General features: G+C 38.9%; 1 protein-coding gene across 1 annotated transcript in view; it reads right to left on the reverse strand.

Annotated features, from left to right (window-relative positions):
- FREM2 (FRAS1 related extracellular matrix 2) overlaps nucleotides 1-15,130 on the reverse strand; it is a 162,216-nt gene that overhangs the window by 73,267 nt on the left and 73,819 nt on the right. Inside the window, exon 4 of the mRNA XM_036090816.2 lies at nucleotides 9,188-9,418. Within this exon, the coding sequence (XP_035946709.2) occupies nucleotides 9,188-9,418 (231 nt within the window). The remainder of the gene's footprint in view (nucleotides 1-9,187; nucleotides 9,419-15,130) is intronic.

Here is a 15,130-nt window from a genome sequence, read left to right on the forward strand (position 1 = left end):
GTGGGGTCCTCATTTTGGGATTAGTATCCTTAAAAGAATGGGAAGAGCTCGCTCTCTCTCTCTCTCAGTCTTTCCACGCACATGCACCAAAGAAAAGCCATGTGAGCATATTAGCAAGAAGGCAGTAGACCACAAGCCTGAATCTGCCGGCACCTTGATCTTGACTTCCAATCTCCAGAACTATGAGAAATAAATGTTGCTTATACCACCCAGTGTGTTGTATTTTGCTATAGCAGCCTGAGCTAAGACAGAGTTGATCATATATAATACTTATTCTATACTAATCTATACTGGCCAGCTTTTAAAAATAAGTTATTCGTAAAAGTCCCACGTATGGCATTGTAACTACATACCTTGAGTTCCTCCTACATGCTATGGCCCATGAAGGTTTGATTAAACAAGCCAGCACTGGTTGCTAGAGCCAGGAGCTTTGAAGTATGAATAAAGATGAAAGCTAGGTGTCCAGAGCTTGCCCTTAGCTCTGGAACCCACTCCTACACTTGGTCTGACAGAGGGGGAAGAGGTCCAGCACCACGGTTAGGTCTTCTGCTGACCGAACTTCGGGCAGAAAAGGATGGTTTATGGGTGAAACGGGAAAAGGAGAGAGGGAGAAAAGCTTCCCTGGTAGATTTTTCTAGTTAACATCATTTTTCAACTTCACTTCATATGTATAGTAGAAGCTCACAAGCTGACTGCTTCAAGCAAGCACAGCTTTTTAAGCGTAAGACTCCCCAGAGTGGGGGCATCCTTAAAAATTATTAGCTAATACTAAAAAAATATTATTACCTAGTACGTATGGGGTTCTTACTGTTTGTGAAGCCCTTATTCTAAACCCTTCACATGTATTGGCTGGTCTTATACTGGCAACAAAGCTTTCATGTAAGAACTATTATGCCTGTCATTCTACCTCCGAGGACATGAGGCACACAGAGGTTACGGAACCAGCGGAAGGTTAGGCTGGTAGTGGCAATGCCAGTATTTGAACCCAAGAAGCCCGTCTCGAAGACCAAGCCCATGACCACTATGGTCTACTTCTAACGGAAGAACATGCAGGGTAGCAGGCATCAGCACTCACACCAGACACACACAGAAGGCTCAACCGAGATTATAAAAGACATAATTGCTGCAAAAACAGAGCCGGCAGGGACCGCAGAGGCAGAACAAAGGAAGCTAAAAACAAGTATTTTGAGAATTCCTTTACAGATCCAACGTATTCATAGAATTCTATATATAAACTTATACATATAAAATTACAAAAGTATTACATAAGGCATAAAATCTTTATGATATTCGTATTAATCAAGTTTAGAAGTATTATGTGTTACATGTACAAATACATAATAGGTTTATGAATATAATACCTGTATTATGTAATATAACAGCATATCATATGTCAGATCCCAATGAGCCCATTAAGTGGAAGCTACAGTAGCCTCTGAGAAGGGGTTCATTGAGAGGCAAAGCCAAGGTGGTTTTACAGAAATAGTAAACCCTCTGCTAAGTAAACAGAGACACACACACAAAAATGACTTCAGGGTCGATCTTTCCAAACTTAACACTGGCTTTCCCATGGGGTAGTCCTACAAGGGACTTTTCCTTCTTTAAATCTCTCAGAATTCTTGACGATGAACATGTGTTACTTTTAGATTTTCGGATCAGTTTCATTATTCTGTATTTTGAAAGATAAAGCTGAATAAAGTGAGTGCATTCTTTATTAGTCAATGCAACTATACTGTAATGAGTGCTTTGGTCTGCAACTGCAGGTTTTATTTTTAGGTTTGACTGGGCTGTCACTTAGGCAAAAAAAATGACCTCTGTTCTCAGAAATAAAGTAGCTGTAGTTACATTTGAAAGATAATGTTCATGCTGCCCTTTTCTCAATTATCCTGAACAGATTAAAAAAAAACAAAACAGATTTTACTAAAAACATGACAGAACAAAATATCTTCTAAAAATCTTTGTTATAATGGAACAGAGAAAGAAAATGCAGTGCATGGAGAAAGGCACTGAGAGTGTTCATCTTCTTTGGAAAGTTTGGCACATTCAAAAACCAACCCCGAAGATATTCCGGGACCTCCTCGGGCTATCATGGTGCCCTTAGACTGGTCAACAAGTGGCACTGAGTAGGGAGTCTGCCCCTGATGTGTTTAAACTTGGACAGCTCTCTTAATTTCCATGGTCTGTTTTTTTGTGCTCTGAAACAGACACAGTGATTAATATAGGCTACTTTCACAGGGACTCAAAAGAGACACAAATGAGAATAATGAAAACATCTAAATCACATGATAATAAGTATCACACGTTCACATCACGATGCCATGAGATCCAAAAATCATCCTTTAGCATTATGCAGATGTCGGTAAGAGTGAATCTTTGGGTAATCTTTGTTCCTATCATTAAATGTTTTCATTTCGTGAAGGTAGAAACTTTCACACAGTTTTACACCACTAAAATGGATTTATTTTGCACCACCTTTTTTCATATATACCTTTTGGTGCCAGAAATGTACAGATATGTGCTGTTATTTGAACAAGTATTTAGAATTCTCTGTCTCTCTTAAGACAATGACTTGTGCTTTACAGTAACAGAATTCAAAAAGACAGAAAGCTTTCCATTCTCAGAAAAAAATAAATAAATAAAAAGAAAAGAAAAAAAGCAAAAAAGCTTCCACACTCACCGAAATTGAATTTTTGCATGCTTGCTTTATCATTTTGGTGTGATAAGCTGCAGGGGACTACCATTTCACTAATTCTGGACCTTCAATTTTGGCACACTCATCTCATCGGCTAGCCAGTGATCCCCCCGTGTCGACACTGACAATGGTACAAAATTTTAAAAGTAATAACTAGTGTTTGTGTTTCATGTAATAGCCTATGTCATCTGAATTCTACCGCATGAAATGGGTTTGGTTCACTCAGCACACAGAAGTTTTCCTTTTCTTTGTATCCAAGAAGATTAGGGTTCTTGAGGTATAATTTCTACTTTCCTCTAGAATGGTATGTTTATTCTCTACTATATATTATACAGAATTAACCTAATCTGATCATACAAAAAATGATTACAGAGATCAAATATTTAACTCACTAGGTACACGGTCGATTTTGATATCATAAAGGTATCAGAACGAGCTCCTTTCAATCAGAAGTTTGCAGACACTTCAAGTGTACATACTACATAATTGCATAAAATACTTACAGGCTCTAGACATCTATATGCTAGGTATCCATACTCAAATACCTGTATTTGAGGTCATGTTCTCTTAATAAAGTATACATAAAACTCAATTTACCCCGGTTAGAAATTATTCAAGGTAAAAAAAGGAATGGGATCTTAATATAAAATAGGCTTTAGCTCTTACCTATTTTTCTCTTAACAGAAGTAAAAATGTTTAACATTAATTAATATCTATATACTACTAAGAGTGAGAAAAGATGATGTTACGTCTGATAGTTAGGGAACCTAATATATAGGAAATTAAGAATCTCTTTCCAGGTTAGAGACTTCTCTGGGTGCTGATTGTTCCTTTATCACAGCACACAGAATTCTGTATTGTTAGCTGTAATCATTTCGTGGAAATGACCTAAAGATACACTTTCAGAGTTAGTGTGCCTTCTTCAGTGTAGCTCCCTCATCCCCAGCTCTCAGCAGAATTCCTGGCATATAGTGAATGTTCAGTAAACAGCTGTTGAACATAGATGCATTGTGCAAGAGCTGGAGTAGTCCTGATCATCTTCCTGGAACCCTTGTTTTGTTCACCTATACTAATATATTTTTTGGCTTGATATATAAAGGGAAAATTTAATAGAAGAAGAGAAGGAATCCCTTTATTCTTGGTTTTGTTTGTTTGTTTTCATATACAAGAATAGGTGAAACAATGTTGCCGTTGGCAAAGTGTGCCATTTAATCATGATTCTGGATATTACTTCTTTTTAGTCACGTGGAATGACAGAAGATTGTAAAACTCAGGGAAAAGAGAAGGGCTTCATAGGGGGAAAAAAATCTCTCTCTATATTCAGACACTGGCTCTGGCACTTATTAGCAGAGAACTTTGGGGAAATAAATTCTTTGAGCCTCAGAGATCTCATTTGGAAATTGACATATAAATCACAGGTTTCGATGAGGTATGATTGTGAAGCTCCTAACACAGTGTCGGGCTCATAGAGGATACTCAAATACGGTAGAGCTTGCTATTATGATTACTCTCTTACCCTTGGCCTATGGAATAATCCTTTTGGACTTTTCTGGGTTGGGTTAGAAAAGAGGGCAGGAGGAGTAACAGTGACCTGAAATTTCCTCGAAGCCCTTCTTGTCTTCCGGCAATCTGCTGTCTGCTCTTGATTCAGTCCAGCCTAGCTGCAGAGGATCTTTCCACGAAAGCTAATTGTTACCACTCAATGGGACCCCACAGAGGAGTGCCCATCCTCTCAGAGAAGGTGTTATTTTACCCATCTCTGCCAATACTAAAGACAACCAAATACAACAGCTTCCAAGTGGTCAATTTAGGCAGAGATTTAAGGTTGGCTCTATTTCTCAGGTTCCCCATCCAGAAAATGAGTTAAATCCTTCATGCACTTTAAAACCACTCCCAATTGGAATGTTCTACGTGCACTTGTAAAGGATGGAGATTGTGGAATCAAACTGAAACAAGGGAGGATAACAGTGATAGAGGACAAAGCAGTGAGGTAAAAATCATGACACCAAGAGTAGATTTTCCATGGGAGTGGAAAGGCCACAAGCAGCTGGGGCAAAGGCAGTATGACAAAGAGAGGTTAACAGCTCTGCTCAGCTGTCTGTATTCTTCCTATTCTAGTTTTCTTCTTGGTACCACAGATTTCAATGTGTGAGGAAACTGAATTTATTGATGTACCCAGTAAATGACTAAACCCATTTGCCTGGGAAGCTATTGGTATCGACAGTCATGGCAGAATGGCATGTCCTTCTTCTGTGCTCCCATTGAGCTTTGTTGAGTAGAAGGAAAAGCCGTTTTCAGTCCTCCATTTTCATGCAACAAACTGTGTCTGTTCTCAACAAAATGTGGGCTTCTGAAGTCCCATCTGACAGTTGAACTGTGCCTGAGTGGCCCCTCTCTGAGTGGCAGGGAAGGTACCAGCATGACAGCGAGATCTGCATGTGGCCAGTAGGAGATTAGCTCCCTTCTATGCATGGCCACCCCAGGGGATCCAGGGATGAGGACTGGGGTACACTTGTTATCACTGGTGTCTGCCCTTTGAAGCAGGCTGCTTTCCTGCACAGAAGAGGCACGAAGACATAGCGACTGGATCCACTCTTTAGAATAGAGTCAATCTATTCGAGCCAGAAGGTCACAACATCGGGAGGCATGAGCGATATTACAGAACATCCATACGGGCGTTGCGTAGTACCTCAGGTGAAACAAATAAGCACCTAAATGTATGTATTATCTTTGCAGTAGATGTAGATACTCATGTATTGAATAAAACGAATAGTCATTTAAAATCTTTACTTTAATCACAACTATGTAACTTAAAAAATATAAATGGATAAAGTATTATAAGAGTATAATTATGAAAATGTGAGAATTTAGGATGTATATATGTATACATTCATATATACGTGTGTGTGTGTGTGTGTGTGTGTGTAGAGTTTATGCTAGTAAGTTGTTTTGTCGTAAAACATGTGAAGAGTATTCTAAAATTTGTCAAATGTTGGGACACCTGGGTGGCTCAGTTGGTTAAGCCTCTGCCTTTGGCTCAGGTCATGATCCCAGGGTCCCGGGATGGAGCCCCACATCGGGCTCCCTGCTCCGTGGGGCGCCTGCTTCTCCCTCTGCCCTTCACCCACTCATGCTCTCTCTCTCACTCTCGCTCTCTCTCAAATAAATAAATAAAATCTTAAAAAAAAAGAATAAATAAAAAATAAAATTTGTCACATGTGAAATTGAGAGCATTCTATAAACAACAAGTAAAATGCTTAAAATGGTACATATGTCTACAACGTAGTGAGGTAAAAGACAGTGAGTGAAGGAACGTCTATAATGTGTTAAGTACACTGTCTGCCAATCGTGTTTGATGAATTTCAATTATTATCGTTAGCAGTAGCAGTTATGGATAAGTAAAGAACTGGGAAAAGTATGTATTTGCATGTGCTTATATAAATTAGCTAATAAGTAACGACCATTTCCAGACTAAAGTGAAGCAGAGCTGGATATTTCCTCTTCTTGGTCCCATAACACTGCACATACTTTGTTGTACCGCATCACATTCTATTGCGATCACTTACTCATAGGGCTCTCCTTCCCATTAGACCATATGAGCTTTGATAGAACTATATCCTATGATCTTTGCATCCCTAACACATAGTGCTATACCCAGCACAAGTATGAGCTGGATACATTTTTAATGCATGCAAAATAAAATCTCATATCATGTCCTAGAAGTAATATGCAGAGGGGGAGTTTACAGGCATAATGGCTCCTAGGGTTAGCCAATTTATATGTGAAGGGTTACAAGACAGTATAGAAAGAAACAATTAATTTTGAAATGGTAGGGAAAGTGACCCTTTATGGGTGGGGAGAAGGATTCTTTAATCTCTTAAAATGAAATTTAACAATGTTATTTGTGATATTAGAAATAACATTCATATTGTGCTTTATGTTTTATAGAACTCTTTCATAAGAATGATGTAATATGAGAATCATTAATTTTTCTTATTTTGCACATTAGGAAACTAAATCTTAATAAAACTTGTTTGATTTGATTAAGGTCATAAAACTAGAAATGATGGAATTGGGAATCAAACTCAGATTTTGTAACTTCAAGACCAATGGTCTCCAACAAGATGTGGAATATATCAAGTATTATGGGACACTTATCAGTTATCCTAGGGATGATCATGGCCTAGAATGACTAGGGCTGAACTTCATCTAGAAAATTCCATAACAACTTAGATGACCATTACGTGAAATGAAATTATGGCAAAGTTGTGTGTGCGTGTGTGTTGTGTGTATGCATTTTTTTTTAGGATTTTATTTATTTATTTGAAAGAGTGAGTGAGAGAGAGAGCACAAGTAGGGGGAGGAGCAGAGGGAAAGGGAGAAACTTCCCGTGGAGTAGGGAGCCTGATGTGGGGCTGGATCCCAGGACTCCGGGATCATGACCTGAGCTGAAGGCAGACACTTAACCAACTGAGCCACCCAGGCGCCCCTGTATTTTGTTTTTAATATTCCACTTATCAGACCTATTATGGGTATAGAGTGTTACTCTGAGTTTATAAATAGGAAGGCACAAATGAGTTTAAGTGTCTTTTTTTTTTTTAAGATTTATTTATTTATTTATTTGCAAAAGAGAGAGAGAGAGATTGGGAGGAGAGGCAGAGGGAGAGAATTTTCAAGCAGACTCCTGGCTGAGTTCAGAGCCAGACACGGGGCTTGATCTCAAGACCCATGAGATCACGACTGGAGCTGAAACCAAGAGTCTGATGCTCAACTGAATGAGCCACCCAGGTACCCCATGATTTTTAATGTCTTAATTCTTAAGGTAAATTATGACAATTATACCAATTGGCAAATAAAATATCAAGAAATGGCTTCCGGGGTCCCTGGCTGACTCAATTGGTAGAGCATGTGACTCTTCATTTCAGGGTCATGAGTTCAAGCCCCACATTGGGCCTAGAGCTAGAAGAAGGGAAGAAGGGAAGAAGGGAAGGGAAGGGATGAAGGGAAGGGAAGGGAAGAAGGGAAGGGGAGGGGAGGGGAGGGAAGAAGGGGAGGGGAGGGGAGGGGAGGGGAGGGAGGGAAGGGAAGGGAAGGGAAGGGAAGAAGGGAGGGGAGGGAAGAGAAGGGAAGGGAAGAAGGGAAGGGGAGGGAGGGGAGGGGAGGGAAGGGAAGGGAAAAAGGAAGGAAGGAAGGAAGAAAGAAAGAGAAAGAAAGAAAGAAAGAAAGAAAGAAAGAAAGAAAGAGAAAAGAAAAGAAAGAAAGAAAAAAAGAAATGGCTTCAAACAAACTCTAACTGATGGGCCAGTTTATATGTATTAAAGTTGCCACAGCCTTGTTCAAAAGAGAGCTTTGTTATGCTAGCATTTACCCAAAACTCAGGATTAGAAGAAAATTTAATTATTTATGCCTAGATAGTGCCGATAAATCTAAATGTAATTAAATGCCACTGTTCTTTAAAAGAATTATAAACATAATTGAACTCCATATTTAACTAAAGGAGAGATGTTAGTTAAACAAACAGACCCAGAGCCTTGGTTCTCTTACGCATTCTCTCTAATTATGTTCAGTCTTGTAACCCAGAGATTTCCACATGTCTCCATTTCATGTACTCAGTAGATTGTATCTTCACAGAAAACTTAAGAGTTTTCTGACTGACAAAATAAAGTAGGCTGGCAGTTGAAAAGAAAGTCACGTCTGGCTTCTGACAGGATTTCAGCATTAGAAGAGTCTCTCCCACCTTTGTATAAATGCCAGCCCTCAAAAAGCCATTCAACCTTTCTTTCTCTCTCTCTTTTTTTTTTCCTGACTGCACTGAGACAAGTCAGCACTGTAAAAGTATGGCAGGGGGAGGGAATGGGTCAAATTACACACAATAGCAGTGAGACTCACTTTTACCAACATCAGCCAAAGGTGTGCACTAACAACAAAGCATCACCTAATAGGAGTTAAGAGCAATGATTCAAGACACGAGTCACTGAAGAGCGAGGTTAGGTTCAGTGGGTTTTATGTAACGAATGTGGAAGCATATGGGCCAAATGAAAATTTTTGGCTCATAAATATATGCAGGAAACTTGAACAATGAAGTGTACCATGGGGAGCAAATTAATCCGAAAATGGCCTAATTCTTAAACTATTTGTGTAAAGAAATTTTATAAAGACACTTAAAAGACTTTAAGAAATAATGAATTAATTCAAGAAAAAGGAGATGAACAATATTGTTTCTAAAGGATGGAATTATAATAAGAGAAGGAACATGTTGATAATCATATGTGCATTTGTAATTCATTTACTTGGAACAACAGAGCTTCCCTTATTAATGAATTTATTAGTTTTTGGTTTCCCTCTCCCATCAGCATATCTGAGAATACTGAACCAGGAGTCTAGAACATTCCCCCACAGAAAGTCCAAAAATTGAATGTAAAACTTCCTTTATAAGGTATTTTGTCATTAAAAACCCAATAGCAACAATATAAACACGTTGATGATAGCTCTTACCATCTCCTGGGTCAACAATCTCCACCGTGGTCACTGCAGGGAATTCCAGAGCAGCCAGCACGGGCTCTGAGAGAACCACCTGGAAGGTCTCCGACTGTTCGTGCTCCCCATCACTCAGGATCCGCACTCTCCAGGTGGCCCTGGTCTGGCCTGGGTTGAACTGCACTTGTTTCTGTGCTTTGCCCTTGAAGTCTTTGTCTTTTTCTGCAGTCCCATCTCTTGCGCCAATACCTTCACAAAAACATGGTATCATTTTCTTAGTTTCATTTTCAATTGGATTATTAAGGTTTTTCTTGTTGTTAACTTTTTGTGTGTTACTTCATCCTGCGTGTTACTAGATCCAGGTTTGATTGCATGAAATGGACGGTTGGGTAGGGGTCCCACAGTGAAAGTGTCCTCCTGTAGGTGTTGGTTGGTTCATGATTCTGTTCTATCCTGACCTCATGATGGTTTTCCTGTATGTTCCTTGAGCTATGTTTGTGTTAGATGGAACCTCTTATAAAGCAAGACCCAGTAAATTGATATTCATGTTGTGAATATTTTTACTCCTACAAATTCATTCAGTCTAAAAACTCTTCACATTTGCTTTTGCATGTATTATATTGCACATGTTATACGATAAAAACATAAAGTTCTCTAACTAGAAAATATAAACCAAAAAGAAACTCGTGAGTCAAGAATTCTTTGATAATCAAAGTTGTAAATGGTCAAGCATAATAAAGAATTACAATATTCTCTACACATTTACTAGAATGAGAACGCTTAAAAGAATCTAATTCAGTGATTGTCAACATGACCACATCCAGGTTTTTTCTGGTGGAACACTTCAGAATTCCATGAAACCATGTGAACAGAACTGGAGAGCTAAATATATAAGGTTGTTATGAGCAGTATGTTTGGCTTACTCTGATGGTTCACTCAAGGTCAACTGCAGTGAGCTGAGGAGGTTGAAGGATCTCTGAGTCTTTCACTACATTACAAGACGATCTTTACCATTACTATACCATGTATTCAAATCATAGATTATCTGTAGTCAACAGTCAACAAATCCAATGTCATAGAAAAATTATAAAATTGCAATAGTGCTTGTACTAGTATATATCCTTAAGTACTGAATCAGAACCTCTTAGTGAGTCGAGTTAACAGAATAATTTTCAAACATATTTCTTTAAACATTGGCATTTTGAGAGAACTTGTTAGGAAAGACAGACTTAAAAAGGGAAAAATAAAATCTCGTGACTATTAGAATTAAAAGTCTGAAAAATAAAGTCTTTGTAACGTTTCTTATTTAATTGAAACAATTGTCTTCTTCTTAGAGAGTGGTGCGTATGCAAGATTAATGTGACTATTGCTTCATCTGAATACATTACTGACTGTTAGCCTCATCTTAAAATGAAGATGAAAATAAATATTTCATTAAAACATTTTTGTTTTATAGATCTCAGAAAAAAATATAAATATTGCATTTTTTTTCAATAGTAGGTAAAACATCTATTTAATGTCAGGAGGAAAAGGGCACAGAACTAGGAATCCCAGCACTACATATTTTGTTGAATGCTGCAGACTTCCTGTTGGCTCTCTGGTTCCTAGTGCACACAGACAGGTTGTCAACACCTCTTGGGTCCACCATGATTCACTGCCAAGGTGATGATGAAAGGAATCATTCTCTCTGAGGTTCCAGCACACATGCTGCTCATTGACCCATCTATCCCCAGTGGCATGGGCCAGCAAAGAATCTATTATTTGGTCTCTGATAACTACTGCCCACTTTTCTGTTTTGCTTTGTTTCACCAACAATGCATTATTTTCCTGGAGATTCAAAAGGCAGTTAAAAACAAAAAAGGAATGAGTATAATACAAAGAATGTCCACTAGTTCCAACTAGTCATCCTTACTAAGTGATAATCAAGTTATCCAACCTAATAAAACATATATTGTAATACTAAATTTCATTGTTGCTGCTAAAAACACATATAATTTTTTGGGTGGATTTTATAAAATATTCCCAATTGAATGTTGGATTCAATATTGTTGATTCGCCAAGCAAAGAGGAATGGACTTCTATTTTTTTTAAGATTTTATTTATTTAGGGACACCTAGGTGGCTCTGTCAGTTAAGCATCTGCCTTTGGCTCAGGTCATGATCCCAGGGTCCTTGAATTGAGCCTCGCACAGGACTCCTTGCTCAGCAGGGAGCCTGCTTCTCCCTCTGCCTGCCACTCCCCCAGCTTGTGCTCTCTCTCTCCCTCTCTCTCTCTGACGAAAACAAAACAAAAAAAACCTTAAAAAAGGATTTTATGTATTTATTTGAGAGGGGAGAGAGAGAAAGACAGAGAGAGAGAGAGAGAAAGAGCATGAGCACAGGAAGGAGGGGCAGAGGGACAAGCAAACTCCCCACTGAGCAGGGAGCCCGATGCAGGGCTCAATCCCAAGACCCGGGGATCATGATCTGAGCTGAAGGCAGAAGGCTTAATCAACTGAAAAACTGTGTTTTGTGTTGTCTGTGTCTTTTGTACTTTTGTATTTATTCTCTTTTCTCAAGGCACAAGCTATTTCTTTTTTTTTCCTTTTTTTAAGATGTTATTTTTTTAAGTAATCCCTACACCCAATATGGGGCTCAAACTCACAAACCCAAGATCAAGAGTCACATGCTCTTCCAACTGAGCCATCCAGTCACCCCTTTATTTTGTGAAAAAAAAAAATTGTGGTCTTAAACTGTTGATATGCTTCTCAAACATGAGATAAAACTAAGAAGGACAGGTTATATTTTTAGAGAGTAAAATAAGACTTAGATGAAATACTAAACTTGCTTTGGATCAAAAATAAAGATTTCTCTTTTATAATTAACACTCAGTACCTATTCTGAGTGTAGTGCTAATCTATCTTGTTACTTAACAGTGTGATCCATGGATCAGCAGCATAAGCAACATCTGAGAGCTTGTTAGAAATGCAGAATTTCAGGCTCTACTCCAGACCCCCTGAATAAGAATCAACATTTTAGCAAGATCCAGGTAAATCTATGTGCATTAAAATCTGAGGGTAGATAGACAGACACTACTTTATATCTCCATAGGGCCCTTTATATAGGTGCCCATTTTAATAAAGAATGAAGAAATGGCCTACACACTGTGAAGAACACAGATTCGTCCACATTTTATTCTAATGCGGTAGATGAGACAGTCAAGTACACACAATGCTCAAAAAATGCTCTTACTTGGAGATATAGATATTCAGCTGGTAAACCATATATATTATAAATAACATGATTAGATTGGGCAAAAAGAATTCTGGAAATCAAAAAGCTTACAAATTGGGCTTAAATATATGCTTTTATTTTTTCAAAGAGAATTCATTATTAAACAAAACATATTACTTCGATTTACTAAGCGAAACCACAATTGCATCTTTTCCTCTGGCATAAAAAAATGGCATGGAGGTCAAGCAAGGTACTTTTGGAATGAGAGAGCAGATCTCCTACCCTACCTCGACCACAGAGCAGCAATGGGATCATAGGCAGGTTATGAACTTCCTCAGTTGTGGAGGATTTAAGCAGCAGCAGGTGTGATAGTTCAGAAAGTTAGCCCTGGGGCCAAATCTCGGCTCTGCCCCTTAGTAGCTTTGGGCATACAACTTTTCTGTTCCTTTACCTGCATAATGGGGGCTATCATGACACTCCTTTTATGGGGTTGACTACGTAAGGTATTGGGAACTAGGGCTGGCACATCATAAGAACTCAATAAAATTTTAGCTATTATTGCCCGCTCATAGTCCATTATGTAACACGGTGTCTGGCACTGAGTAAGCACTCTAGAAAATTAGGTTGAGTTAGAGAGTGAAGTAAGTTGTAAGGAGTAAAAGACAAAGGTGAAGTACCTAATGTGCTTAATGAAGTATCTTTTATTTAGTAAATGCTCGATAACCAGTAGCAATAAGATCTTTGAAATTCAAATACCTTTATAAAATGCACAGACATATTTAATTTATTAATGGATTATATTGGTTATAAAATGGATCATCATCTCCGAGAAAACACCTATATAGATTTCATGTAATTCATGATTTACTAACTGTGCTCCTGAACATAAGTGATAGGCTGCCTTTAGATATCACGCAAACTATCTAATTCTAAAAGTTCGTAAGTGAAAGTGGAGGTTTTAGGAAACAGGAACATGAAACATTCATTGTAGAACTTCTTGGAGGCTACCCTCCTCTTTAATCTGACTTCCATTCTCTGTCCCAGCTTGAATGCTATTGACATCTTCAGTGATTGATGGGTGTGGGCCACACACACAAGTCTTGCCAACTTCCTATCTCCCCAGGTTACTAAGTAACATGTGAGGTTAACCAAGTAGAGCTAAAGAACGTTTGCAGAATGGCTGGTGCTCATCTCAACACAGAGGAAATAACAGTTCGTGGAAAAAATAACGTCAGGAGAAAAAAAGGGCTCTTGTTTGACGTTTTAGGATTCCGCTTTAAAAAAGAAAATGAAGGTGGGGCGCCTGGGTGGCTCAGTTGTTAAGGGTCTGCCTTCGGCTCAGGTCATGATCCCAGGGTCCTGGGATCAAGCCTGGCATTGGGCTCCCTACTCAATGGGAAGCCTGCTTCTCCCTCTCCCATTCCCCCTCCCATTCTCCCATTCTCGCTCTCGCTGTCTCTCTCTGTCAAATAAAGAAATAAAATCTTTAAAAAAAAATGAAGAATGTGAAAAGATGGTTTTAAAAGTATCTTTCCACTAGTAACTTCCCCATGACTTTCAGTGGACTCCGTGTAAGTGAGTAAACTGAACATACCCACCAGGAATTCAGGCAAAATGCAAACAGATGAAGGCATCCTTAAGAATTGCTAAGGTTCTCTGTTTTTTCGTTATTATTTTCCCCATATTTTCAAGCACAAAGAACACTGAAGGCTCATCACTCACTGACAATAAGTAAAACAGGATCAGATTCCTGATCTGCAGAGCACGTGTATGTGTGCAGACAAAACATGCTTCTAAAGAGAGAGCAGTAAGAGCGTTCACGGTGCTTTTGAGGGTTTGACACAGAGAGTGGAAACGACAGCTGAGAAGAGGTACATGTGAATAAAGATGGAAGCAGAGCTGTCCTGACTGCAGGAGGTCTGCAGGTGGACCAGGGCCCCTTGAGCAAAGTAACTTAAGGGATCAAGCAGAGCATAGTGTGAAAATCTCTCCTCTACAGTTAACAAACCAAAAGCACTTTAAAAATAAGGGGTGGGGGGGCGCCTGGGTGGCTCAGTTGGTTAAGCGACTGCCTTCGGCTCAGGTCATGATCCTGGAGTCCTGGGATCGAGTCCCACATCGGGCTCCCTGCTCAGCAGGGAGTCTGCTTCTCCCTGTGACCCTGACCCTCTCATGCTCTCTCTCTCTATCTCATTCTCTCTCTCAAATAAATAAAATCTTTAAAAAAAATAAATAAAAAAAAATAAAAATAAAGGGTAATTAATATCCGGCATCCAAAAGTCAGAGGGAACAAGGTGGGGGGTGGGGATTGTGGCTGTGGCTGAAGTAGGGGGTATGCTATGTGTGTATACGTGTGTGTATGTGGGTGAATAGGGATCTACTCTTTAAGGTTTTTGAATTTCACGGGCCAGTAAAATTTCAAATAATTGTTTTCCAGACTAACACAGGATTGCCCAGTTTTAATTTATTGCCAACATTTTCCTAGATTCCTACCTTAACTGCACTCTCAGTCAACGAAAGCTCCTTTACCTCGAGAAAATTCTATCAGCCTAGATGTCTATAAAACATATGGTACCAAAAATAATATATTGCTTGGGGTGTTATCATTTTTCATCAATATGCCAATTTTTTTGTGCCGACGGTATTATTGCTTAAAATTACCAATATACCTACTTTTCTCTATTTTGTGCCTGCATGAAATTGAATGTGAAAACTTGCATTGGGCTTGTAAAAAAGGCTTTATTCTTTG

The sequence above is a fragment of the Halichoerus grypus genome, chromosome 4 (genome assembly GCF_964656455.1).
Source record: "Halichoerus grypus chromosome 4, mHalGry1.hap1.1, whole genome shotgun sequence".
Taxonomy (NCBI): domain Eukaryota; kingdom Metazoa; phylum Chordata; class Mammalia; order Carnivora; family Phocidae; genus Halichoerus; species Halichoerus grypus.